At 43.5% G+C, this 26263-nt stretch overlaps 1 protein-coding gene across 1 annotated transcript in view; it reads left to right on the forward strand.

Moving 5' to 3' along the window:
- Positions 1-13030: 13030 nt before the first annotated feature.
- LOC113406251 (spermine synthase) overlaps positions 13031-26263 on the forward strand; it is a 66494-nt gene continuing 53261 nt past the window's right edge. The window contains exon 1 of the mRNA XM_026649865.2: positions 13031-13200. Within this exon, the coding sequence (XP_026505650.1) occupies positions 13149-13200 (52 nt within the window). The 5' untranslated portion in view covers positions 13031-13148. The remainder of the gene's footprint in view (positions 13201-26263) is intronic.

The following is a 26263-nucleotide window of genomic DNA, read 5'->3' on the forward strand; positions in this document are numbered from 1 at the left end:
GCCAGTAGCGCTCGGGCAGCTGTTTTGTGTGGCTGGGAGGGAGGAGGGGGAATGCGGGGCGCTCAGGGGAGGGGGCGGAGTTGGGGCAGGGAAGGGGTGGGGCCAGGGCCCCGCAGAGTGTCCTCTTTTTTTTAATGTTTAACTATGGTAACCCTATGATAACCAGTGTGGGGGGATCAGAAGCACAGTTTGTGACTGGTTGGAGAGTTTAACCTCAGTGTTACCACCAGTCTTGGGAGTATCTGCTCTCCCTTTTGCAGCCTGCCCTGACCTTGGCATTTCCAGTGAGGGCTGCTCTAGGCACACAGGGTCACAGCGTCTTCCTCAGTATTTTGAGCCTACTCGTTTAATGTCTAATTGTCTTGCTTCCCAAACCTCCACTGAACTGCTGTTAATGCACTATTCTTGCAATTTCTATCAGGAATCCTGTATACTACTTGAAAAATCTTGCTTGCTTCTCACTTCTTTTGAGGCAAACCTTCCAGATCCTGGGTGCTATCAGAAAGTAAAGCATGTTACACACTGGGTTTTGTATATCTTAAACATTTCTCTTTGGTGTGGCTCTTGATATTATCCTAGAATCCATAAAACATAACAGTAACCTCTGATAGATTTTTTGAATGTTTTGGCAACCTCCTACTCAGTAGATATTCCATACATTTTGCATCTATAGCCTTGAAGAAAACTTGTCTTTGTCAGTGGGTAAAGACAGCTTTTGAACCACTGCTTAATCATTAAGGATAGCTATGTACACAAAAATATGTCACTTTGCGTTTAGCAGCAGTACCTCCAGTTTGCACTTGCCTGTCGAAGTTAGGAGGAAAGACTAAAAATATGAAATATTTGTCTATTGGCTAAGTGACAATTCAGAAGGTATAACAGTTTACAAGTATTTGAAAGATGATGGAGGAGGAGAGAAGAATTATTTGGGATATACAAGGGATGGAATTCAGAATGAGATGGCATTAAGGAAAATTCGGGCTGAATATATGGAAAATCACCTACTAGAGAGATGCACTGAACTGTTGAATTCCCTTCGGAAGGAAGTGGAAGACTTGCTATTGTCATTATTTATACTGCAGTAGTGTCTACAGGCCCCAACAAGCTTTGAGACCCATTGTTCTAGGCACTGTAAGTACACAAGAAGAACTATCCTGAAGAACTTCAGAGTAGACAAGACAGCAGTGAGAGAAAGGAGGTGGGGTTACCATTGTTTTCCAGATGGGACACTGAGACACAGACTGTGGTTTGTCCAAGGAGAGACAGAAAATCTGTGGCAGAACCAGGAATTAAACACAGATCTCCTAACTCCCAGGCAAGCGCTCTAACCGCATGACCACCCGTCCTCTTTGAAGGACACTGACCCATGTTAAAGACTGAACAAAGCATTAGCGCATTGGCTGGGGAATGGACTGGATGACCAAATAGGTGTTTTTGCCCTGGCTCCTTTGATGCTATCACTGATGTGGCTTCTGAATTTTGAAATAACTGAAATTTTACTTTGTTGACTGCTAAAGCCTCATGCCAAAATCATTTCACCTTTGATAAAAAAAACTTCATTAGAAGAAAACCACTGCTTTCTCAGTGACTGGCACAGTTTTGATACCTGACTATGAAAGCTTTTTTGCTCATTTATTGCCCCTCAGATTGCAAAAGACTTTCTTATAAAAGCTCAGTGGCCATTTCTTTGCTCCTATCTATTTCTGAAAATTTGCTCTAGTTACGGTTGCACTAACGGTGAAGTTGAGGAATTGAGAGGGTGAGTCACTCAGGTTGAATGTATGTATGTATAGCCCATTAAACATTCTGCTCAGCTACTCTTTATCCCATCACTTAATCACTTTGGTTTTAGCAGTGCTGCACTACTGAGCATGTTTCTGCCTGGTTTTGTATTTACTAACCTAATATACTTGAATGTGAAAATTATTAGGTTGCCTGTGACATGAAGCATATAACATTTAGGAAAGCTAAACAGTTCTTTGCACTCACAGATCTAATTCTCTTCTCCACACCTGTCATCTTCCGTCCAAACTAAATTCTCGGCCTGTATCTCTGACATCTCCTTGTGGATGTCTAGCCATCAGTTCAAACTCAACATGGCTAAAACAGAACTCTTAATCCTCCCCCCCCCCCCCCCCCCAAAAAAAAAAAACTCCCAACCAATCCCTACTACCTCCTCTCTCGATCACTCTGGACTAGGGCTGTCAATTAATCGCAGTTAACTCACGCGATTAACTCAAAAAAATTAATCGTGATTAATCGCAGTTTTAATCGCACAGTTAAACAATAGAATACCAATTGAAATTTTTTAAATATTTTGGATGTTTTTCTATATTTTCATATATATTGTATTCTGTGTTGTAACTGAAACCAAAGTGTGTATTATTTTTTATTACAAATATTTTCACTGTAAAAATGATAACAAAAGAAATAGTATTTTTCAATTCAACTCATACAAGTACTGTAGTGCAATCTCTTTGTTGTGAAAGTGCAATTTACAAATGTAGATTTTTTTTTTTGGTTACATAACTGCACTCAAAAACAAAACAATGTAAAACTTTAGAGCCTACAAGTCCACTCAGTCCTATTTCTTGTTCCATCAATCGCTAAGACAAAGAAGTTTGTGTACATTTACAGGAGATAATGCTGCCCTATTCTTATTTACGTCACCAGAAAGTGAGTCAACATCTCAATAGCAAATGAAAGACAATAGCTCAAGTAGGGATAGACCATGAAAGGCCTTAGCAGTGAAGATAATAGCTTGATGCTAAAGAAAATGGGGAGCTAGTGGAGGGATGAAAAGCAAGGGACTAGGATAAGAGCAGCTGCATGGATATGAGCAAGGCAAGATTGCATTTGTCAAGGTGAGAGAAAAGGAAATTACAGTTACTGAGATGTGAGCTGATAATTCTGGATGAGAGTTTTAGCTGTGTGGCTGGATAGGAAACCATGTATTTCAGACATGTTAAGCAGAAAGAATAGGCAAGCTTAGACATACCCTATGTGAGGACCTGGAGATTGGTCTGAGTCACAGATGATACCTGGGGTACAGGCCCGAGTGTTGGTGTGGTGGTTGTGGCAGGATGGTGATGGGATGGAGACGCCAACATTTCAGGACTGAATGTGAACCACTCAAGCAGTACCTGTTTACTTATGATGTTTTAAAGAAAGTCACACCACCGTGTTAATTAGTTCACTTTTTTGTTGTTCTGTTTGGCATTCTTTATGAACCCTTACCTTTGATTGGGTAAACCCCAGGATAGTTCTGCACAGCAAAAAGAAAACATTGGGAAAACCTAAAAAGGCAGGAAAGGTCACCTCACCTTGGAGGTAGAAATCTGCCCAGAAACACAAGGGATCAGCACAGCATACTGGTTGCTGCCCGCCCCAGTGGCAGTCTGTGCCTGCTCTTGGTATCATCAGAGAAGACAGAAGCTAGAAGACACCTGCAAGACATCTACCTATTCCTGACACCTACCTTTTCCTGAGATCTCCACTGTGGCATGTCATCCTGTGGTTCCTGGTTCCCTGTTGGTCCTGGTTCGAGTTCCCGAGGCTCCGGATCCAGATTCGTTTGGCTCCATTCCTCCACAAGACTGAGTAAAGTAAATGATTTACTTGTGGTCTTTTATAACCCATGTATGCTTTTAGTTTGGGTCTGGGCTTAAAGCCTATTTGGGTATTAAACCACCAAGTGTTTATAATTAAGGCTGTGAGTTTGTCACGGAAGTCAAGATTTAGTTAGGGGTATATAGTACAAGTCATGGACAGGTCACGGACCGTGAATTTTTATTTCCTCCCCGTGACCTGTCCATTACTTTTACTAAAAATACCTGTGACTAAAATGTAGCCTTATTTATAATAAACCTTATTTGTTTTTGACCCTTAACACTGATTAATGTGATTTTTGGGGATTGCCATAGTTTATAGAAGCTAATTTAAGGGGGAGAACCTGTACGGGAGGGGATCATAATAAAGAATTATCCTAATCATTGGTAACAACTGAACTGGGGGAAGTCACTAGCTAAGCACCTGGAACCAGAATTTGTTGAAGGGCTAAATCAGTTTTTGACAGCAGTAGCCTCTTCTGCAGGCATGGAGAGACTATTTTCTTATTTAGACTAATTCATTCAATGTTGAAAAATCAATTGGGAGCTGAAAAAGCAGGAGAACTTGTCTTTTTCTTCTAGCATATGAATAAAAACAAGAAGGGAGTAAAAGAGATCTAGTAGCTGTAAAAGTTTGAAGGACAGCCTAAGTAATTGAAGAAACTCTGTCTTATTTTCAAGACACTTAGGTGAGTAAGAACTTAAGGGATAGTCATTTTGTTAGGCATATTTGAAAATTTTCCCAGGCTGACCTGAAATAATCAGTTTAATTCACTGACTACAATAAATCCCTCTGTTCCTTTAATAAATCATTTAGTTGAAAATGTGAAACATAAGAGAAGATTATGTATCCAAAATATTTAAGATTGTTTTATTCAATAAAAATAAATTATATATGATATTTTTTGTTTGTTGAAATTCCAGTTATCATTCTAATGCAGCTTGACACAAACCCATGAGCAAAAAGTGAACTATCTAGTAAACAAGAAATATATCATTCACCATTTTCTAACATGCTAAAAATGTACAATTAATAGGATTGAAAATATAAAAAGATATATAATTGCTTAAATAAATGTATATAGGAATAGTGTACCCTCCAAGGTAGCAAAAATGTATCAATTCCATCAAGGCTCTATTTAGTTGTAAATCCACATAGTTCAATGGTTATATCAACCTATGAGAATGGACCTTTCTTTAGAAAATAAGTGAAGTACAAAAGTTCATTAAAACTCATGATTTAAATCCAGGCTTTCTATTTGGTGATTTAAATCACTTTGATTTAAATTAATCCACCCTGACTTCTGGGAGACAGGGATCAAGTTCCCAGCATGCAACTTTTTCTGTTCCATAATACCTTCCACATCCCATAATTTTCACAGTGTTTGGGTCTCCGCCATCTCTGAGAGAAGCATGGAGCCCACAGAGTTCAGCACTAGTCTCATTAATGTTTCAAATACAGGACACACAATTCCCCAGCATTTGCAAGCCTTCGGGGAATACTACAACATCTGGCATCACATTGAGGAGAGTTTGTTGATGGACATAGTGAAAAAAATTCCAGATTATTTGTGGCATTCATGGAGCAGCTGCAGATGGCAGAGGGCCACTTCTGGGTCTGAGAAGCAATGACTGGTGGGATTGCAGATTTGGGATGATGAGAAGTGGCTACAGAATTTTTGGATGTGAAAGGCCACATTCCTGGATCTATATACTGAGTGCACTCCAGCCTTCCAATGCAGGGACACCAGAATGAGAGCTGCATTGACAGTGGAGAAGTGAGTGGTGATCATGCTCTGGAAGCTTGTAACACTAGATTGCTACCAGTCAGTGGGAAATCATTTTGGATGTGAAGAATCTACAGTGGGAGCCATTGCCTTGTAAGTGTGTAGGGCCATTAATTATCTCCTGCTAAGGAGGACTGTGACTCTTTGCAGTGTGCAAGAAACAGTAGATGGGTTTCCGAACAGTGCTGGGACATTAGACGGGGTACACATCCCTATTTTAGCACGAGCCCACCGTGCTACTGACTATATCAACAGAAAGGGGTATTTTCCCATGGTTATGCAAGCACTAGTGGATCACCAGAGGTGCTTTGCTAAAAGTTGCATAACACTTGCACCTTTAAGAAGACAGAAAGTTGCATGCAGGAATATTCTTTCCTGGTTGACGGATTTACCACTGGCAATGTGAAAATGTCAACGGTAATTCTGGAGCCTTGCTCCCCTGGCTCACGAAGCCATACACTGGCCACCTGGAGAGCCCCAAGGAAAGATTCAACTAATGGCTCAGTAGGTGCAGAATGACAGTGGAATGTGCTTTTAGTAGACTGATGGGTCACTAGCATTGTTTACTCATTAGATTAGATCTCAGTGAGTAAAACATCCCAATGGTTATAGCTGTATGTTGTGTACTGCATAATATATGGGAAGCAAAGAGGGAAGAGCTACTGCCAGGGTAGAGGGGAGTGGTGGAGCAGATGCCTGCTGAATTTGAGAAGCCAGATGGCAGGATTATTAGAAGATCCCCACGTGGAGCTATGTGTTTGAGGGAGGCTTCTTCACAGTCAGCCACCGTAGTTTACTCTTGTGCTATCTTGAGATACTGTCTGTCTTGTGTACTTTAAATTATGTATATTTTGCTTTGTGCCCGCTGGTATCTATTCCGTTGTGCCTGCTGCAAATTATAAATATTGCTGGGCTGGGGGCTTTGCCTGCCGCTGTGAACGGTGTGGTGCTTGCTGTCTAAATATGGCTGGGTGTTCTCCTGATGATACAAATTCTGTGGTGCCTTTTAAACATCCTCCATATAAGCGGGAGTAGAAAAATAAAACAATTAAGAAGAAAAGAGCCATCTTACTGAGCAATAGTATTGCATAATTAATAACTTAGCAGTACTGGTTTCTGAACTGTGTTCTTTCCCTATCTTCTCTATTACGTTCCTTTCCCTCTGTGGACTCTGTATAGTCACTCTGCCTCCCTTTCTGTCTGAATGACTTTTATTTGTATTTCCTTTCTATTTCCCACCAGCCCCTCCCCACATGGTGCCTCCTTCTGCATGAACATTTTGATCAGTAGTACTATTATTTTCTTCACATAATTCTAAGCGAGATTCACTGATTAAGTAGATATTCTTTTTTCTGGTTTACAAAATTTGTAAAAGGCTGAGCCGGCATGCAACCCAGCTAGAACTAGAGGGCAACCAAGAAAATAAATGGGGCAAGACCCACTGGTTGAGAACCACTTTTTTAATAACAGCATAGGCTTCATTCCACTTTCACACCACTACAATCCCAGTATGAACTCCTGATTTAAACAAGTGCACCATGTGTACAGAACTAGGGTACCAGATAATTGGTTGTAATTTACAATATTATTTATTTAAGCAATTAACTTTTTTCTCAGTTTGCCAAAATTTTCCAGAATTGTCATGTTGTTTAAGAACCCTTAGAATCTAAGATATAATTTGACTTTCTAGGTCTCCTGTTACAGAATTGAAATAAGTAAAGACAGGTCAAACTTTGTTGTACTTTCCTAGAATCGTAAGGATGTATTTAATTATTCAACCCAGCACCCAGATTTTTAAAGGTATTTAGGTGTTTCCCAAAATGAGACTTGGAGTCCTAAGGGCCTAAATCACTTTTGAAGATGGGACTTGGATGGCGAAGTCACTTGGGCCCAGATCCTCACTTCCTTTGAAATCACTGGGGTGAGACGCCTAAATACCTTTGAGGATCTGGATCTTAGGCTTTTCTAATTGAGTGGACCAATGCCTAAATACTGTTCAAAATCTGTGTCTAAGTCCCTAAATGAGGGGAGGGCAAGGGAGAGATCTTGTGTTTGCTTTAACAAATTGTAATATACTCAGATATACCAGGGGAGTTGGTATCAGAACCTAGATAGATAATTAATAAATTAAAGGCCCAGCTTTGTCAGAGTAGTGAATTCCATTCTTCTTTGACAAGCTTGAGCTAAACAGATGACACATTTAGAAAATACATTCTACTTAAATTCTCTCTCGCATTACAAGACATAATATATGTAAATGCTTATAAATTCTCTGTAAGCTTTACCTTCAATTCCCCACAAAATACCTTCTGAGATCCTGCCTTTTCCACATCCTTCTCTTCCAAAATAGGACCTGAAAAATTTAGCAGACTTCTATGAACCAGAAGCAAATACTAAAGACTTGGAAAGCCAGAGGCATATCACTGGCAGCCAAGCCCATGTCTGCAGCTGAAGGGAAGTGTAAAGGGGATGGGATTTCTATCAGAGCATTGCACCACAATTTTGTCATATGTGTTCCAAGCCTAGGTATGACCACTTTTCTATTACTAACCAGTACTCATTTTAGTGTGATCTTAAAGGTTGGCACACTTCACAGTGCATATTCACAGTGCGGTTCGCCGTCCCAGGCCAATGGGAGCCATGATTGGCCAAACCTGCGGACGCAGCAGGTAAACAAATTGGCCCGGCCCGCCAGGGTGCTTACCCTGGCGGGCCGCGGGCCAAAGGTTGCCGATCCCTGGTCTAAAGTCAGGCACGAGAACATGAGGAATACACAATATGTGACAATTTCGTGACTTGACTAGCATCACATCAGAATTCTGTGGCACAGGCAGGAATAGAATCCAATTCTCTAGGGCAGCACTGAACTACTTCAACCATAAACCATCCCTTCTCTTTCTGCAGTCCCCTACCTCATTCACTACACCAGGGATCGGCAACCTTTTGCCTGGAATGGCGAACCACGGCCAGTGGGAGTTGCAATCGGCCGAACCTGCGGACGCTGCAGGTAAACAAACCATCCTGGCCCACCAGCGGATTTCCCTGACGGGCTGCATGCCAAAGGTTGCCGATCCCTGTACTACACACTTAATTTCTGCAACAAATGGAGCAGGAGTAGTCTCCTTAACTTACACAGCCCTGATTCATCCCCAAAGCAGGTCCAGTCTGTGCACTGAAAGAGGCAGGCAACCTTAATTCTGGCATTTGCTAGCTTTCAAGTGCTTGACTTTACAACCTTAATAATGTCTTTTAATGTATGTAGTATTGTGTGTGTAATATAACGAGAGAAATTGAGAAGCTTGCAGCATTCTGAATGCATACGCAGCCTTCAAACTTTAGAGTGGAATATAGTTTATCTATATTGCATAACCCTCCCTCCCCCTCTAAAAATACAAAACCAAACCCACAACACTGTTAAAACACCTGGCATGGAAAATTTCAGCCCACTCAGTTAAAGTCTGGCTAAATTACAATGAACAACAGGATTTATAATGGGAAGTGTCAAATAGCCTTCATAGTAGGCGGTGCCACTAGCCCCACCTATAATTAAATTCATAATGTTTTTAATTGTATCATATAAAAATCTTCCTAGGAAGGCAATGAATGTATACTTCATGCATATATATAAATGCCAAATGGGAAAGAGTTGTTTTGGAAAGTCCTATATATTTCAAGTCACAATTAGGAAAGCACTTCTTACAATTTAGATGCCATCTTCATGTCTTATTCTTGGGCAAACTCTAGCCAGAGGTAACTTTGGATTCCCTTACCTTATGCCCAATTACCTTCTGGAATCTGGAAACAGTTACGGTGTTCCAGTCACACCCTCATTCCCCAGCCTACTCCTAAGGCTCTTTGGGATGGTGGTTACGCCAGCTCCGTGCCACAGGCACTCCTGTGCCACAGCAGTTCCACGGGGGCTGTCACCTAAAAAGAATGTCTCAGGTGTGGGAATCTCCCTCACATCCTCTGCACTGAAGATTGATACAAAGACTTCATTTAGCTTTTTTGGAATGACCTTATTTTCCTTGAGTGCTCATTTAGCACCTTGATTGTCCAGTGGCCACACTCACTGTTTGGCAGGCTTCCTGCTTCTGATTTACTTATTTAATTTTGCTGTTAGTTTGTGGCTTTTGCTAGTTGCTCTTCAAATTATTTTTAGCCTGCCTAATTATACTTAACTTGTCAGAATTTATTCTCCTTTCTATTTTCCTCAGTAAGATTTGACTTCCAGTTTTAAAAGGATGCCTTTTTGCCTCCAACCACCTCTTTTACACTATTGTTAAGCCATGGTGGCATTTTTTTTTTGTTTTATTTATTTATTTGGGGGTATACATTTAGTTTGAGCTTCTGTTATGGTTTTTTAAAATAGTTTCCAAGCAGCTTAAAGGCATTTCACTCTTATGACTGTTCTTTTTAATTTCTGTTTAACTAGCTTCCTCGTTTTTGTGTAGTTTCCCTTTTGGAAGTTAAATACTACTGTGGTGGGTTTCTTTTGTATTTTCCCTACAAGAATGTTTAAATTTAGTTTCTTTATGGTCACTAGTATCAAGCATTTCAACTACATTTTCTTGGGCCAGGTCCTGTGTTCCACTTAAGCCTTAGGCCTTGGCTACACTCAGGACTTCCCAGCGCTGCCACAGCAGCGCTGTGAAGCACGAGTATAGTCGCGCCACCAGCGCTGCGAGAGCTCTCTCGCAGCGCTGTAAGTACTCCACCTCTCCGAGGGGAATAGCATGCAGCGCTGCAGGCTCTGATTACACTCACGCTTTACAGCGCTGTACTCACTGCGCTTGGGGGGGGGGTGTGTGTGTGTGTTTTCACACCCCTGAGCGCAGCAAGTTGCAACGCTGTACAGCGCCAGTGTAGCCAAGGCCTAAATCAGGAATTGCTTCTCTCCTTGTGGGTTGCAACTGCTCCAAGTGGTCATTAATGGTGTCTAGAAATTTTCTCTGCATCCCATCCTGAGGTGACATGAACCCAATCAATATGGAGATAGTTGAAATCCCCCAATATTACCGGGCTTTCTGATTTTGTAGCCTCTCCAATCTCCCTGAGCATTTCACAATCACCATCACCATCCTGATCAGTAGTATATTCCTACTGCTATATTCTTATTGTTCAAGCATGGAATTTCTATTCAGAGATTCCATGGTACTGTTCGATTCATTTCAGTTTTTTACTATATTTGACTGTTCTTTCTGTCACATATCATGCCACTCCCCCACCAGCACAACCTACTTTGTCATTCCTATATATTTTATACTCTAGTATTACTGTGTCCCATTGATTAACATCATTCCACCAAGTTTCTGTGATGCCTATTATATCAATATCCTCATTTAATACCAGGCACTCAAGTTCATCCATCTTAGCATTTAGACTTCTAGTATTTGTATATAAATAAGCACTTACAAAATTTGTCAACATTTAATTGTCTGCTTTCATGAGATATAATTGAATGGGACTCTTTTTATTTGACTGTTTCTCTCCAGTTCCTATCTGTACTTTATCTACTTCTATCTTCTCCTTTTTTACTAGGATAGAGTATCCCTTTTAATAAATCCTCACCTAAAGAATGTCTGTGTCTGAACTGTGTGCTCCTCTGCACCTGTTGGCTTTCCCCCAGCCATTAGTTTAAGAACTCCTCTACAACCTTTTAAATTTTACATGCCAGCAATCTGGTTCCATTTTGGTTTAGGTGGAGCCCATCTCCGCTGCAAAGGCTCCTTCTTTCCCAAAAGGTTCCCAGTAAGCCTTAATCCCTACTCCTAACACCATTATCTCATCCAGTGAGACCCTGCAGAGCCAGTTAGACAGGCAGAACCTCATGTGGAATTGAAAGCATTTCAGAGAATGCTATCATAGAGGTCCTGGACTTTAATCTCTTACCTAGTAACCTACATTTGACCTCCAGGACCTCTCTTCTACCTTTCCCTCTGTCACTGGTACCTACATGTAGTACGACCACCGCTCTTCTGCGGCTTAACCCTCCAGCCAAGTCATGTAATAATTCACTCTCCTTCTAGGGTAACTAAAGGTCCAATTTAAAGTTCAAAGTGTCCAAACTTCTGCTCATCTCAAATGCTCATGAAATCTTTTGCTTCTTGGCCCCTGTAGAGACACTCTTGAACAGCTTCTTCCCCAGCAGGGTTACCCCCGTTTCCCTTTGCTAGGGACTCTTAGCAGTTTACCTCTGAGGAACTCCCTGCTACTTTTAGGCCCTAACTCATTGCTCTTCCCCTCCTCCCCTGAGCCTATCCTATCCTCTCCTGGTGATTCAGCTTGACTGCCTCAGACTCTTCCTGGAGGGGAACTCCCCTTGTTTCTTTCTCTAGGGTCCACCTTTCTTCTGAGTTCCCAGCTCTGTTTGAATAGTACTCACCCTGCTTCACCACCACAGCTGGGGTCAGTCTTTCTAATTGAGCCCCATTACACCCAGTGGGGTCATTAATGAACTAATGGCAGCTCCTCAGTAAAGCTAGGGATAGCTGCTAAATGATGGGCAGAGCTTGCCTCAAAGGGCTAGCTAGTCCATGACACATGTCTTATTGGCCGCTCTGGTCTGGTTGCATGTTCCAGTGGAGTTTTTGGTAACCATGCTGCCACAAAATGATACATTTCTGGATGTCAAATCAGCCACAGCTGCTTGAACTAAATTTTTTACTACCACCCATTGTTTACATGTTGCCTCTTTCATCTGCTGTTTGTGGTATGCAGCATCTCATCTTGCAATTCTAATTTTATTCAAAGATTTTAAAAGTTTCCTTACAGCAGCCTTTCTTAAATGTTTTGAAGGAGAGTGACAGCAGCCTTCCTCCTAGGCAATGAAGTTAGGACTGGGAGAACACAGGGAACTCTGTGGTACTTCTGTGAAACAAGTCCCTGGGAGAACTCAAGGGTGGGAGTGTATTTTTGTTGTGGCAGCACAGGTGGCATCTGTCTGCTCCAAACACAACTGAAGGTTCGGGAAGGGTCTAACTCTAGAATCCATCCTGTTCCAAAGAGAGGCTCAGGGCAGCAAAGGAGGCACATAAAACTATTACAATCATTTGTTTTGCAGTGCTGTTGTACATAGGAGCCCCAGTCATGGGCTGGGCACTGAACAAGCACAACAAAAAGAAGGTTATAGGTTCTTACGGTGTCCCTAAACCTCTGACTGCCTGATGCTGGGGCAGGGACGGGATCACTTGATGATTACCTGTCCTGTTCATTCCCTCTGGGGCGCCTGGCATTGGCCAGTCGGAAGACAGGATACTGGGCTAGAGGGACCTTTGCTCTGACCCAATATGGCTGTTCTCTCGTTCCTTGCTGGGCTTACAACCTAAGGAACCAAAGTATTGCGCTCACTCTTCCCCTCTCCTGGTGCTGGAACAGCGTGGGCGTGCCAGGGAGGGAGAGGGGACATTGCCTGGGCTGGGAGCGCAGCAGGGCCCCAGGGTTTGTTGCTGTTTAATTACTGCCCAGTGTCTCCCAGACCTGTGGGCGGCAGTGAAGGGGAAGGCGGGGACCCCCCCGGTTTAGCCTCCGCGGCCCGCCTGCAGCACAGCCTCGCCCCCGGAGGCCGCCGCGGTTGCGCTCCCCTCAGCGTGGGCTGGGCGGCGCTGGCGGGTCCCTCCCCCTGCGCTCCCCCAGCCCGCCGCACACGCGGCAACGCAGCAGCCCCACGCCGCACACGGGCTCTGGCAGTGGCACTCGCAGCGCAGCAGCAGCGGCCGCCGCCACCAGGCATGGCACAGGGCTCCGCCTCGCCATGGCAGCAGCAGCGCGACACAGCACCCTGGACTTCCTGCTCAGCGCCCCAGGTCAGCGCCCCCGCCCGCCCGCCGCGCTCCCCACTTGCTAGCGCCCCCCGCTTGCACCTCCCCGCCCCGAGCGGCGGCTGGTGCTCCGCCTCTGGCCAGTCAGACAGCGGGCCAGGGGGAGCCGGCCCCGGCCCGCTCCTTGCTGCAGGCCCTCCTGCTGCTCCAGCCGCCGCCGCGCTCTGCCCATCACCCAGCGGCCACATGCGAGCGCTTCCCTCCCCAAATCCTTGCGCTCCTTCCTTCCAGATCTCCCCCCCCCCCGCCCCCCCCTCCTTCCAGGCACGCAGCTGATTCCCCCGTGCAGGCATCCGGCTGCCCCTCCCCCCGGCGTGTAGGTTGCTCCCCCCCCCCGCCCCCCGCACGTCTCCTGTGGGCTCCCCTCCCCCATGTTGTAGGGCCCCCTGTGGTAACCCCCCTCAGGCATGCAGATCTCCCTGTCCTTTATATATGCAATTGCCCTCGCCCTTCAGGCGTGCAGGTTCCCCCTGCCCTGTGTCTCCCCGTACGTGCGGAGCTCCCCCGCCTCTCCCCAGGCATGCAGATGCGTCCGCCACTCCGGGCGCGCAGCTCCCCTCGTGCCTCGCCATGCAACCCCTTTCCTGTCCGTCTCTGCACAATTCATTTCCCCGACCCGTAGGGAAAAAAATACAAAGTCCGCTCGGCATCGGCAGCCAGCCTAGCAACGCACCTAGTGCAACTCTGCTTCGCCAGCCTAGAGTGTTAATGCAAGTGTTAGTGCAAATAAGTGGATTGTCACTTAAAATTGTGTGCGTCTGGGGGAAGGATGTTGCTTCTATTAAGCATTTCTTTGCCGCGTGCATGACCTTTTTCTGTCCCTTGGCTGGGTGACTTTCTTTTGGCGGGGTTATTTTTATTTTTCTGCATTTATCCTGGTGGGAAATGGGATCTGGCCAAGGTAATGCTTGGCCTAGTGTGGAAGTAAAGCGAGGCAAAATGAAGTATTTGTGTTTGGGAGGGTTGGAGGGAAATACAACAATATGATATAGAGAAAGGAAACAAGGAAGTGCCCGGATTTTCGGAGACCTGGTTTGAAAATGTGCATTGTCGGCCTCTTGCAAATGACAGGGGTAGTAGCTAAGCTAGAAAAGACTCAAGTTTTGTTTTTAATTGTTTATCCCTTTGTTATGATGCTATAGGAAGGGAGTTGGTGGGGGTGTGCATTCATGGCTTACATGCTGTGATTTAGCATGAAGACTTCAGTCTGTGGGGTTGACTTATGTATGTACTTGTCTGTTGGACCATATGAACTGGAACCATAAACTCACTGAACATTAAATCTCACCAAATGGGGGTCAATCCATCCTCATCATTGTATCCACTCATGATACTCCACACCTGAATGTAGCCATTATATGAACAACATACTCTCTTATCTCAATATCTGTACTTTGACCCGTTAACCTTTGACCCCCCAATCGGATGTATTCCTTACGCCATCAAATCTTAAACCGAACTTCGCACCCCTTGATAATCTGTACGTTATTCCCTGATAACGAGAAACTTCTACACTTAAACTCTGTACCGTTCACTTTTTTAAAAACATCTTAATAAAATGTTTAAATCTGTTCTTATTAAAAACTAGATATTTTTGTTAAAAATCTCCTATCCATATTAGGCTTTCTGAGGTTGCCTTGGGGAGGAGACATTACTGTAAAATGGGATGTTCTGAAAATCTGACCTGTGGCATTTCATTATGTAGTCTATTATGACTTGTCAGTGAAATGCTAAAAGTAGCATTTTTCTCTTATTTAAAATGGGGTAACAGGAAATGACCTGCTGATTTTTTTCTGGGTCAAAACAAAGTAGAGAGACACATATCCAACATAATTTATTATAATTTTGTAAGCTATTCCTGAATTTCTTATCAGATGATGGTGTGCAGAATTCCTGGCAGTAAGTAGTGATAAAAGTGAGCTGGGGATCAGATTTTAACTACTGACTACAGCCACGGACTGGTCAGTTGCAGGATGGGGAGGCAGGTTCGAGCCAAAACTCAATAAAAATATTAACTTCATTTGGTAAACTAGGTGGGTGATATATTTCACTTTTGGAGAGCGTTGTAGTAAACTTTGAGTGCCGATCAAAGTCTGTAGATTGAAATTGATAGCTTTGTAAGGAGGCAAGTAAACACTTGATTACCTTGCTAGTTATTAATTACTCTGATAATATTTATTTTAAATAATTTTTTTTAGTTGTTGAATGCACCCTTTTTTACTCCTGGGGGAATTCTGCGCCACTGCGCATGTGCATAATTTATGTCCCTTGCAGTTTTCTTTGCTTCCCCGCAGAAAAATGACTTTCTGACGGGAAAGCAAACGGAAGCCACAAGAGCGGTCATGCGACCCTCCCCAGAAGTATGTTGCGGGGCAGCCGTCAGAGAGGTAGGGGTAGGGGGTGGGGCTGGGGAAGACCTGGCTGGTGGCTCCTATCCTGCGCAGGACTCAGCTGCTAATCCCAGCTGGGCTGGGGAGGATGGGACTCCCTCTTCCCCTGCACTGCATCCAGGGCTGGGTAAGACCCACCCCCAGATTTCTCCCCCAGCTACAGGAAGCTCTGCACACTTACCCTCACCCCCTACTTCCTGCATTCATCGCTACGGGAGGAGGTATCCATGTACAGGGAGCTGCTCCCCCATCCACCCAACCCCCATGCATCCAGATCCCCTCCGTACCCAGACCCTCCTGCTGAGCCTCACTCCCTGACTTGGAACCCCCCTGATGAGCCCCACTCCCCCTGCACCTGCCCAACGAGCCACCCGCACCCAGATCCCCACATCACTGAGCCCCAGCCAGTTGCACCTGAATCCCCACTCCAATGAGCCCCACTCCCCCAGCATCTGGACCCCTCACTGAGCCCCCCACATCCAGACGCCCCTGTCAAGCTCTATATCCCCCCACACCCAGACCCCCAACCACACTCAGCTGGACCCCCCTGCAGAGTCCCATTACCTTTGCCCCCACAACCCCCTCCACCCACCAACAAGCCCCTGTGCATCCAGATCCCCCCACACCCGGATCCCTGAGCCGCCCGCACCCAGATTGCCCCACACAGAACCCCCTCAACCCACACTTGGATCCCCCCACACTAAGCCTCTCCATGCTTGGATCCTGCCTGCCCACACCTGGTGCACCTGGCATGGAGGGGCAGGGCCCTGGGGTGTTTCCGGGGCAGGCCCAGTCCTTGAGCTGTGTGTGGATTGGGTGCAGCCTCACCGCTGAGTCTGTGTGTGGGGGGGGGGCTGTACAGTGATCTCCCACCTCTGTGCAGTCAGTGGCCTGTGCTCCCCAAAGCCACGCTGAAGTCTCTACATTTATTTGACAAATATAATTTGCAGAATTTTGCACGGAGTTTTTATTTTTTTGGTGCAGAATGCCCCCAGGAGTACTTTTTCCAGGCTGTTTGGGTTGGGGACAGTGTTAAACAAATCCTTTTTGGGAATTCTGTTTCAGTGAAGATATCATAGATTCTAGAAGCTTCATTGCAATCCATACATTTTTGACAGTGCAGGATGATACATTTTTAGTGAACCATCAAGAACCGAAAAGATATCACAGAAGGGAAAATAATTGTAAAAGTTTGTGTACTTAACAACATAGTCTGACCTTAATACTTTTCTATGCCTCCCCCACAGTTAACGGGGGCAATGTTTTCAGGTGTTACATCTGCCTTAGGCCTGGTCTACACTACGACTTTAATTCGGATTTAGCTGCGTTAATCCGAATTAACCCTTCACCCGTCCACACTACAGAGCCAGTTAATTCGAATTAAAGGGCACTTAAAATCGATTTCTGTACTCCACCTCAACGAGCGGAGTAGTGCCTAAATCGATTTTGTTAATTCGAATTAGGGTTAGTGTGGCCGCACACCACCGAATTACTGTGGTTAAAGTAATGGGGTAGTGTGGCCGCACACCACCGAATTAATGTGGTTAAAAACCGAATTAATGTGCTTAGTGTGGCCGCGCACAATCGAATTTATACAACCTGTTTCCCAAATTCGAATTATCTAAATTCGGATTAATCCTGTAGTGTAGACATACCCTTATTGTGTCTTTAAAATCCTACTTTCCTATTGTTTTTACAACACTTTTCTCTTTCCAGTTAGTGTGTGTGAAGTACTCACCTTAACAACAAAAGGGGAAGTTGACTAAACAGGGAAGAGTTGTCCAATACATAAGTGAATGAAGAAAACTACTTTTACTCTTGTGTGTTTCTGTAACAACAGTAGGTGAACAGTCTTTGGAGAGGAGTGAGTCTCTTTTCCCCAGATGACAGTGTCCTCAACTCAAATTGTGGGGGTTTTTTTATATTGAATTTCACCTCTAATATAGTTGTGGCCCAAAACAAAATATTGGTATGATTTCTGTAATGAAACCAGTACATATAATCTATAGAAATAAGTCGGATATAAAGGCTGAATCAAAGGTTATTAACTAGCTTGTTTTTTATCTCCTGTATGGGCAATACAATTTTTGAACAAAAAAATAACAGCTGCAGCTAGCAGTGTTGCAGGATGATGGTAAAGTGCTCTGGAATGTCATGAAACTACTAACAAACTGTTGATGTATCTTTGAACTGTTTTTGTTTGTTAGAGTAATGTGCGTTATCTGTACGTCTTACATTGCTCTGCTATGGGACAGCAACTGGAGAGTCTTGTTTTTAGTATATAACTTTTCAAGTGTCTCCTTCTCCCAAATATATCATTCCAGGCTATTGAATGATATTGTGGTTTAGGAAATGTTAATGTATAGTAATATTCAGTCTTTAAAAGCATGACTCTCTGTGAATGGACAGTTTATATAAAAGTTAGAAGATGGTGTGATACCTAATTATATCTAGTAACCGTGTGATACCTAATTATATCTAGTACTTGAAGTAGCTGAAATCTACCTAGACGATATAAAGCAGATGATTAAAAAGTATACTTAGGCTTCTTTCCTCTGGATACAAGCTAGACTGGGCTTTTTTATAGCAGCCTGTGGGGGATTTAGGCATTGCAGCACCTACTGGAATTCCTAATCCTGAGTTAGGCAGCCAGGCCCGCTATACAATGTATGGGGAGAGAGGACCTAAGAAAGGGATTAACAAAAGCCAACATGTTCAGTGGGGAGCCACCTAAACTCAGCATTTCCCATTTGGCTAGGCGAGGGGTATTATTGTGTAAGCTCCTCCCCTCAAAGTGTGTTAGGCAACTAACTCCAGGCCAGAGGGAGACATCTTCCTCCACTCAAGGTTCACAGTTGTGAATCCTCTCATAGAGTTAGGTGCCTGAACAGGGTCAGCCCTCTCTGCTTGGTGATCTCAGAACTTGGGCGACTGTGCATGTGCCTAGCTGCTGAAATGTAGGTGCCTCAGGGACTCTTAACTATGGAAACTTTGGTGCCTAAAGTGCCTGGGTGTCTACAGGATTAAGCAGTAGCCAAGAGGATTTTTACGAATTCCAATGGTATCTAAATGTTGGTATGTAAAAGGTGGCATTTACAAAACTCCTGTCAGCTACTGCTTAATCCTGTAGGCACCTAAGTTTCCCCCCTGTTAATTCCACCCTTAATATTTGGGAACCTAACTCCCTAAGGCATTTATGAAAATCTGATTGTGTAAGCATATGCATAACTTTACACACTATGATTAAGCACATGTATAGATCTTCATAGGATTGGAGTCATAGAGATTTAAACAATATAAAGTACTAGCTACCTGTTGGACCAGCAGTTCACAAACTCTCTGTTGAATGAACACTTGCATTTATTTGGCAGACCAGTGCTTCCTCCATCTAGCTTCTCCTGTACCTCACGGCATTGCAGAAAGACAAATCTGATCTCCATCTTTCCCACCCTTAATTTGAAATGGGAGAGGATATGATTTTGTATTTAAAACTCTTAAGTGGGAGGGGAGGGATGGAACGTTCAGTTGAAATACCTGTCAAGCCCTGTCAACAAGAACATGCAAAGTCTCCATCCTTCTCCCACCAGCTTGTGGGATCATGACATAACAATTAGCTAGTCCTCCAGAGCCTCATCTAGGAAAAACAAGGAATTCAAGACTTTATGGTTATCTAGGCTGACTTCCTGTATAATATAAGTCTGGTAAGTCCTGGACCAGAAAAATATCCAGGCTCCCAAGTGACAGAAAACAAACCACATCCCTTGCTAAAGGGATGGCAAGAGCTATACTGTACTTTAGGGCTTTGGTAGAGAACCTGGCTGTAGACCAGGTTAACTAATACAAGAACTGTGACGTTAAATATGGTGGTGTTTGAAGCTTGTTAGGTTGAGGGCCAGGTGAAGTATTTTCATTTTCTTCTTGTCCCTCTATTCGGCACATCTTGGATTCTTTTCTGTACACAAATCTGTGTTTCTTGAGTGCTCTTTATGGACTTGTTCTCTGCCACACTGACCTGTATTAGTTATTTTAAACAATTTTTTTTGTTGGGGGGAGGGAAGAGGTACTGTATTAGCATCTTCATTCCCTTTGAGGTTTTATAATTTCCTCTTCTTGTTCTTTTAATGGGTTTTTCTTTTCCTTCTTGCTGGGTGAAAGACCCACAGAAACAGGAGTAAGTTTCTGTGTGGGAGGAAGAGTGAAACTAACTCCACATAGTCAATTATCACAGTAAACAAAAGGGACTTTTCCCTCTACTCTTTTGGTTATTGTAATAATGGTAGTGGTTTTTAATTAGATGTGTTGTGTGGATTTTTAAGTTGATATCCCTTTAATGCTTCCTCCTGTTAGATATTTCTATTACATATTGTAGAAATAGATAACATTTCTTGCATCTAAAGAAACCAAGATAAACTGCTCAGGGTGGTTGTGACAGGGTGCTGAGTGATAAGCACTTGATCAGCCCCTGCCACTCCAGCCTCAATCAAGGGGAATGGATTGGGGCTGGTTGCTTGTGTCTGCCTGGTAACGAGCAGCACCTGCCAGCCTCTTTAGCCAGGGCTATAAAGGCAGGGAGGGAGGTGGGAGCCGGGAGCCTTCTGGGTTGTTGCTGGTCAGGCCTGCACTTGGCAAAGCTGGCTGCGAAACCTGTATGTAGGTGGAAAGTGGTGGTGGGAAAACAACTGTAAATAAAGAACACTGGTTTTGCATCAAGCTGAGGCGTTCCTGACTGATTGAAGAGGGCAACAAGGGCCGAAACCAGAGGGGCCTAGCATGCGCCCCGCTAGTGGTAAACTGCTTCATCAGTCCAGATTTTCTGCAGTTAGCAGCGGAGCTCAGCCCCAACTGCTGTGAAGAACTATGCTCCTACCTAGCGCATCTTCCCCGCCCCCAGTTGCTCTCATTCAGGAAATCTAGTCAGGTGTCATTGGTCCATTCCTCCTCTGCAGTCCAACAAACAGCCTGCCTTCATTCCAGGGTTCAGCAGCCCATTTACAACACTGGAAGTACTAGACATGACAAATACTAATCATGTTGCTTAGGCTGTGGCTACACTCGAAATTTCAAAGCGCTGCTGCAGGTACTCCACCTCCACTAGGGGATTAGCTTACAGCGCCCAGCGCTGGGGCACTGTTTACACTGACGCTTTACAGCGCTGTAACTTGCTGCGCTCAGGGGGGTGTTTTTTCACACCCCTGAGCGAGAAAGTTGCAGCGCTGTAAAGCGCCAGTGTAGCCAACCCCTTATGTACTTCTGGAAGGCTCTTGGATACTGTGGTTTAAGAATCTGACAAGAATACACCTCTACCCCGATATAACGCGACTCGATATAACACGAATTCGGATATAACGCGGTAAAGCAGTGCTCTGGGGGGGCTGTGCATTCCGGCGGATCAAAGCAAGTTCGATATAACGCGGTTTCACCTATAACGCAATACGATTTTTTTGGCTCCCGAGGACAGCGTTATATCGGGATAGAGGTGTAGTAATAGAGCTGGTGTTGTATGAACAGACATATCAAAGTCCTGAATCAAACAGCTTTGTCTGCTATATTTAATATTTTTGGATGAAAGGGCCAGGTGACATTATGTAAAATGTGAACAATTTTGGTGTGCTAATAGCTATAACAAAATAGTGGGCCGGATCCTCAGCTGCTGTGAATAGACATGGATCTAAAGAACTCAGTGGAGGGGAGCTATTCTATCTACCAATAGAGTTGAGTTTGGAAAAACATTCTGCTTCTTAGGGAAACCTGTGTGAAACATTCATTCTTTTTTATCAGCTCTAGTTACAAGTGGCAGTCAAGAAGAAGCAAATATCTTCTATTAAATCTGTTAAGCTTGTGGAGTGGTGGGATGGAGCTTCATTCAAGCACACTACTACCAGGAAACTGTTTCTTGGGGCAACCAGGTGCAGAGTTTACCATGCACACAATTATTTTATAAATTTGACCTAATTAATTTACAAGCATACTGAGAGAATATTTTTTTTGGTCTTTGGTCAATCAGTGAATTTCAGGCACTTAAAGATGCATTCTCTTCCTCATGCATTGGGATTTGTAAGTAACATCCCAGGCATGTTTACATCAGTACGTTCTCCAATGTTGGTATTGGAGAACTTGAAATACTAAGTGGACTCGAAATGTTCAGTTTGTAGGCTTTCCCTTACCATCTGCTGTTTGGTCTCTTGCAGTAGGAGTTCATTAAATATCTCCCTTCTTCCCACAGCAAGATGTTAATTGAACCAAACACAAACACCATCCATATGGTCCTAAATGGGGATATGCCCATTATAAGGCTAGATGTGTAAAGCATAAAAGGATAATGTCACTGAGTTAGCCCAAAATGTGACCTATCTTTTCCTTAACTGTTTGCAAAGTCTATACAAAGTTCTCTCTGTAGTTAAAAAGGCCGCCAAGTAAGAATTGGGAACCCTATAATAATGAGTGTGTGTGTGCACATGACTTTTGGGGTGGGGGAGAAATGATAAAAACATTCATACTTCAGTTTTAAAGTGTTAGTGGGCTTATTAATGCTAAGCAAATAGAGAAGGGGAAATGATTTTAAAATACCTACTGTTATGATTGGAAGCCCATCAGCAGTACTTGCTACTTTGTTGGTTCTGCAACATCTGTTAGCTGCTATTTCCCAGAGCATTGCTGGCATTATGAAGCTGTTGTACAAACAATAATGCTTAGCTGTAATAGGATGCTATGTAAATTGAAGTCCATTTTTTAAATGGTATACTTCAGCTTCACTCAAATTGTAGGAGAAACAATTTTTTTTCTTTTACAAGCCACGCTCTTTTTTATACTTTTTAGACTGTTAGTCTAAGACTAATTTAAATAAAATAAAAAATTAAATAAAATAAAAACCAAACTTGCCCAATTGTCTACTGTAAAAATAATTGATGACAATAATAATCTCTTGTGTTTGTATGTAAAGAGCCTATTTCCCCTATTACGATAATGATGTACTACTTGGTGATTACTCCCTCCATAGCCAAGCTAATGATTCGAATGTATCTGATGGCAGAAAAACAGATTTCTTTGAGGAAGAAACTTGATCTGAAAGGTTCTGAGACTGGTTATTTCCTTAAAGTACTACCACTAATTAGAACAGTAATTGAAAGAAAATAAAATATAATCTCCAGTCTTAAAACTCAGGATGACTTGTGTTTATTCCCCCCAACAGGGTGTGTTCGTCTCCTCCTCTTCCCCACCCCAAGACTACATTTGCAGAGCACCGGTGGTGGGACTGCTAGTGTAGACAGTTGGTCATTGGCATTTTAACCACCATGTTGCGTATTCCTGCTCTGAGGAGTTTTGGATGACACAGTGGACAAAGGGCTAGTGGGTGCCTAGGTCTAAGTATGCTCCTGCTAGGAGTGGCAGAGCTGAACCATTGGCAGAACTTTGCCAAAACAGCCTAGCGTAGATACTGCTGATGTTTTTCCATGCCATCTGCAGTCTGTGTCAGGACTGTGGAGAAGATGTTACAATCTACAGTCACTTGCATGGAGTGCTTGACTCATAAGTACTGCTTGATTACAAAAGGTTGGCTAATGCTGGTGGGGTGGGGGGAAGGGAGGATGGGAAGGGTGCACTGTTGCAGTCATCCCAGTGTAAACTACAGTAGTGCAATTCTCTGGCGTAGATGCAGCTAGAAAGAAACTGAGTTGTATTCAGTTTCACTCATTGCAGGTTAACTTCCTGTGGTGCAATAGAGCGGGAGTGAATTCTCCTACAGGCTTGGGAGCCAGTGTTTTAGTCTGCTGTTTCTATACTCTCCTCCAGGATTGGCCTTCCAAGGAGTTGCTGAAAGTATGTGTGAAACTTGATTTCAGATTACAGGCACTCTGTTTTTGTCTTGACTTGTTTTTGTTTGCTAACTATGAGTATGTTTACACTTTGCTAACTATGAGTATGTTTACACTGCAACTCCCCTCTGCCCCTCAAGTAGCGAGTCTCAGAGACTGGATCAACTGCTTCGGGCTTGCACTATGGAGCTAAAAATAACAGTGAAGACATTCCTGTCCTATAGTGCTATCCCAAATCAGTTGACTCGGGCGCTGAGACTTGCTGCTGTGATTTGGTTTTTTTGCAGTGTAGATGTACCCTACGAGCTCTGCAAACTCATCCTGAGTTCTTAGAGTGAATCTCTGAGGATGCTTACTTCCCTGCCATTGAGAGAGACTTGCTGGTGCTATACTGGGTGTCAGCTCCCTGTCACACCGGTCTGTTAACCTCCAAAACAACCTCCTGTACTCCTTTGCTTTGCCAGGTTAACTTTAGGTGCACCCCAACTCCCAAGCCCACTTGAAGAGTGTTCCCCTGTCACTGGACACTCACAGAAATTACCAAGTTTGCAGTCTCCAAAGAGACATTGTACACACCAGCCTCTTTGGTTCAGCTGAGGCTTCACATTTTATTTAATATTACTCAGATGAGTTTATAATAAAACCAAGAATAAGTTTATAAATAAGAGCAGAACTTCGAGTGATACTGAGTAAGGATAGTGGAAAAAGAATTGGTTACAAATAAAACAAAAGTATAATATGCTTCTAAGAGAGTAAACTTAACTTTAGCAGGCTATAATCATTTGTCTCAAACAGTTTCTCACCCTCAAAATCCTTCTGAAAAGCTTGCTGACTTTTCAATTAAATCAGGATCCAGACTTCTTTTTTTATGAATCACCTCCCTCTATGAAGGGCGTTCAGCAGTGAAATGGATAACGAGATGTCTTTCTCCTTATATTTCCCAAGAATCAGGATGACATCCTGGGCTTCAGATTCCTCCCTGTTGGTTTCACATCCCTCTATCAACCTGTTTTTCCTGTTGACTTCGTATGCAAATGGAACTTCCTTTGTGTTGTTCCACAATGCTTAATTTGCATTAGAGGCAACTACCCTCCTTCCAGTCTGGAATAAAACCTCTCTCTTTTTTAAGCATAATATTAGTAAGTATCCGTAATTCCCCATAGATTTCACAATGTTATTAATGACCAGTTTGTCACTGGTTTTCATTTGATCTCACACAACATCTTTTATAGATAGAAACTGTGACAGCAATATGTTAAGTATAATGAGTTTGTCAGGCCTGATGGGAGTAGCTGACACAGAGTAGTGAACCACCAATGGGTCTCTGTATGTTGCACCTCTCCCCTGCCATTGATGCAGTAGGATTAGCCATTGGTTGTAGCCATTGGTTCTAAGTCCCCATAACCTGTAGACTAAGGGGCACCTGTCCCCCTCCTTAATATCCATACTTCCCCAGGCATTGCTTCGCATCCGTCTGGGTCACCCTGAACAGCAAAGTGTTCTGTCACCCCTGAAGGCGTGAAACCATACCCTTTATCACCCAGAGTCTTCCGCGCTCCCAGTGGAGTTCTGGGTCCCAGCTATTTCCTAGTTGTACTAGTGACTCACTGCTCCTAGCAGATCTTGGGCTACAGCACTTTCTAGCTGTGCCTCAGTTTCCTGCTCTCAGTGGAGCTCTGGCCTACAGCATCTCCTAGCTATACCAGAGTCTTGCCCCTCCCTCCGGTCTTCCTGCTCTCAGGGGAATACTGGCCAACAGCATTTCCTTTTTTTTTTTAGCACACATTTCTTTGCTCAGTCTGCCTCTTCTGCTGCTTTCTTCTTCTTTATCCTTTCTTTTATTTCCTTTACCCTAAATAAACAGGAACAAATGAAAACTCTAACCATGAATCTGTTATGGTCTGCTTAGCAAGTGTTTGGCGTGTGAACCTCAGCTCACTGATATCGGCGTGCAACTCCTGACTACACCGGGATGTTTTCTCGAGGCATCCAGAACTGTAGGTTGCAGTGTAACCCCTCTGCCTCAGTGTGAAACAGAGATGCTGGTGCTAAACTCAGCAGGCCATGCTATGCTCCTTATTTATACCTGTATAACCCTCTTGTGTACAATGGGGTTGTACCAAGGTAGCTGGGTGGCAAACAGAATGACAATCATTCTATTCAAAGTACAAAAAGGATTAGAATCTAGCTCCCCTTTTTGCTGTGTTGGCATTGCAATACAAAGAATACTAGAAATCAATAAAAACTTGAGTAGACACGTAGTAGATATGCTGAATGAGGTGCCTTTTCACATGTTACATTCTGAAAAGTGACGACTGCTTTAAGCAGAGTGGATACAAATCAGTTAACAGATTTTGTATTTAAATACATTTTTCTTTTTAAAAACAAACCTGTCAAATTAAACTTGAAATTATGACAACTTACATTAATGCCTACGTTTACTATAATCTTTTAACCATTTAAATAAATATGCGTTGGATGCCAAGGAGGGGAAAAGTACTTTCAGTTTCTGTTGGACAGAAAATCTTTTGCCTCTGGCCGCAAAAGCACCACCTTCCAGGCTTCCGCAGTCCTCGTTCTCTCTGTACAGGTAGTGATAGGCACACACCACGCCCGAATCCTTGGAGCGATCTCTGCTGTGTCCAGTCCCGTATCCACTGGACACTCTACACAGTTACCAGATCTGCCAATCACAAAGGAACAGCACTTACCAGGTTGTTAGTTTCAGCTCAGGATCGGCATTTTGCTTAACATCACAGTTAGATAGATGTATATTGAAAACAAGAATAAATTTATTATCGAAGATTCAAGTAATAGTGAGTAAGAATAGTGGAAAGAAATGCC

Source organism: Terrapene carolina, unplaced genomic scaffold, assembly GCF_002925995.2.
Source record: "Terrapene carolina triunguis isolate 2854851 unplaced genomic scaffold, T_m_triunguis-2.0 Scaffold23, whole genome shotgun sequence".
NCBI classification, from domain to species: Eukaryota; Metazoa; Chordata; order Testudines; family Emydidae; genus Terrapene; species Terrapene triunguis.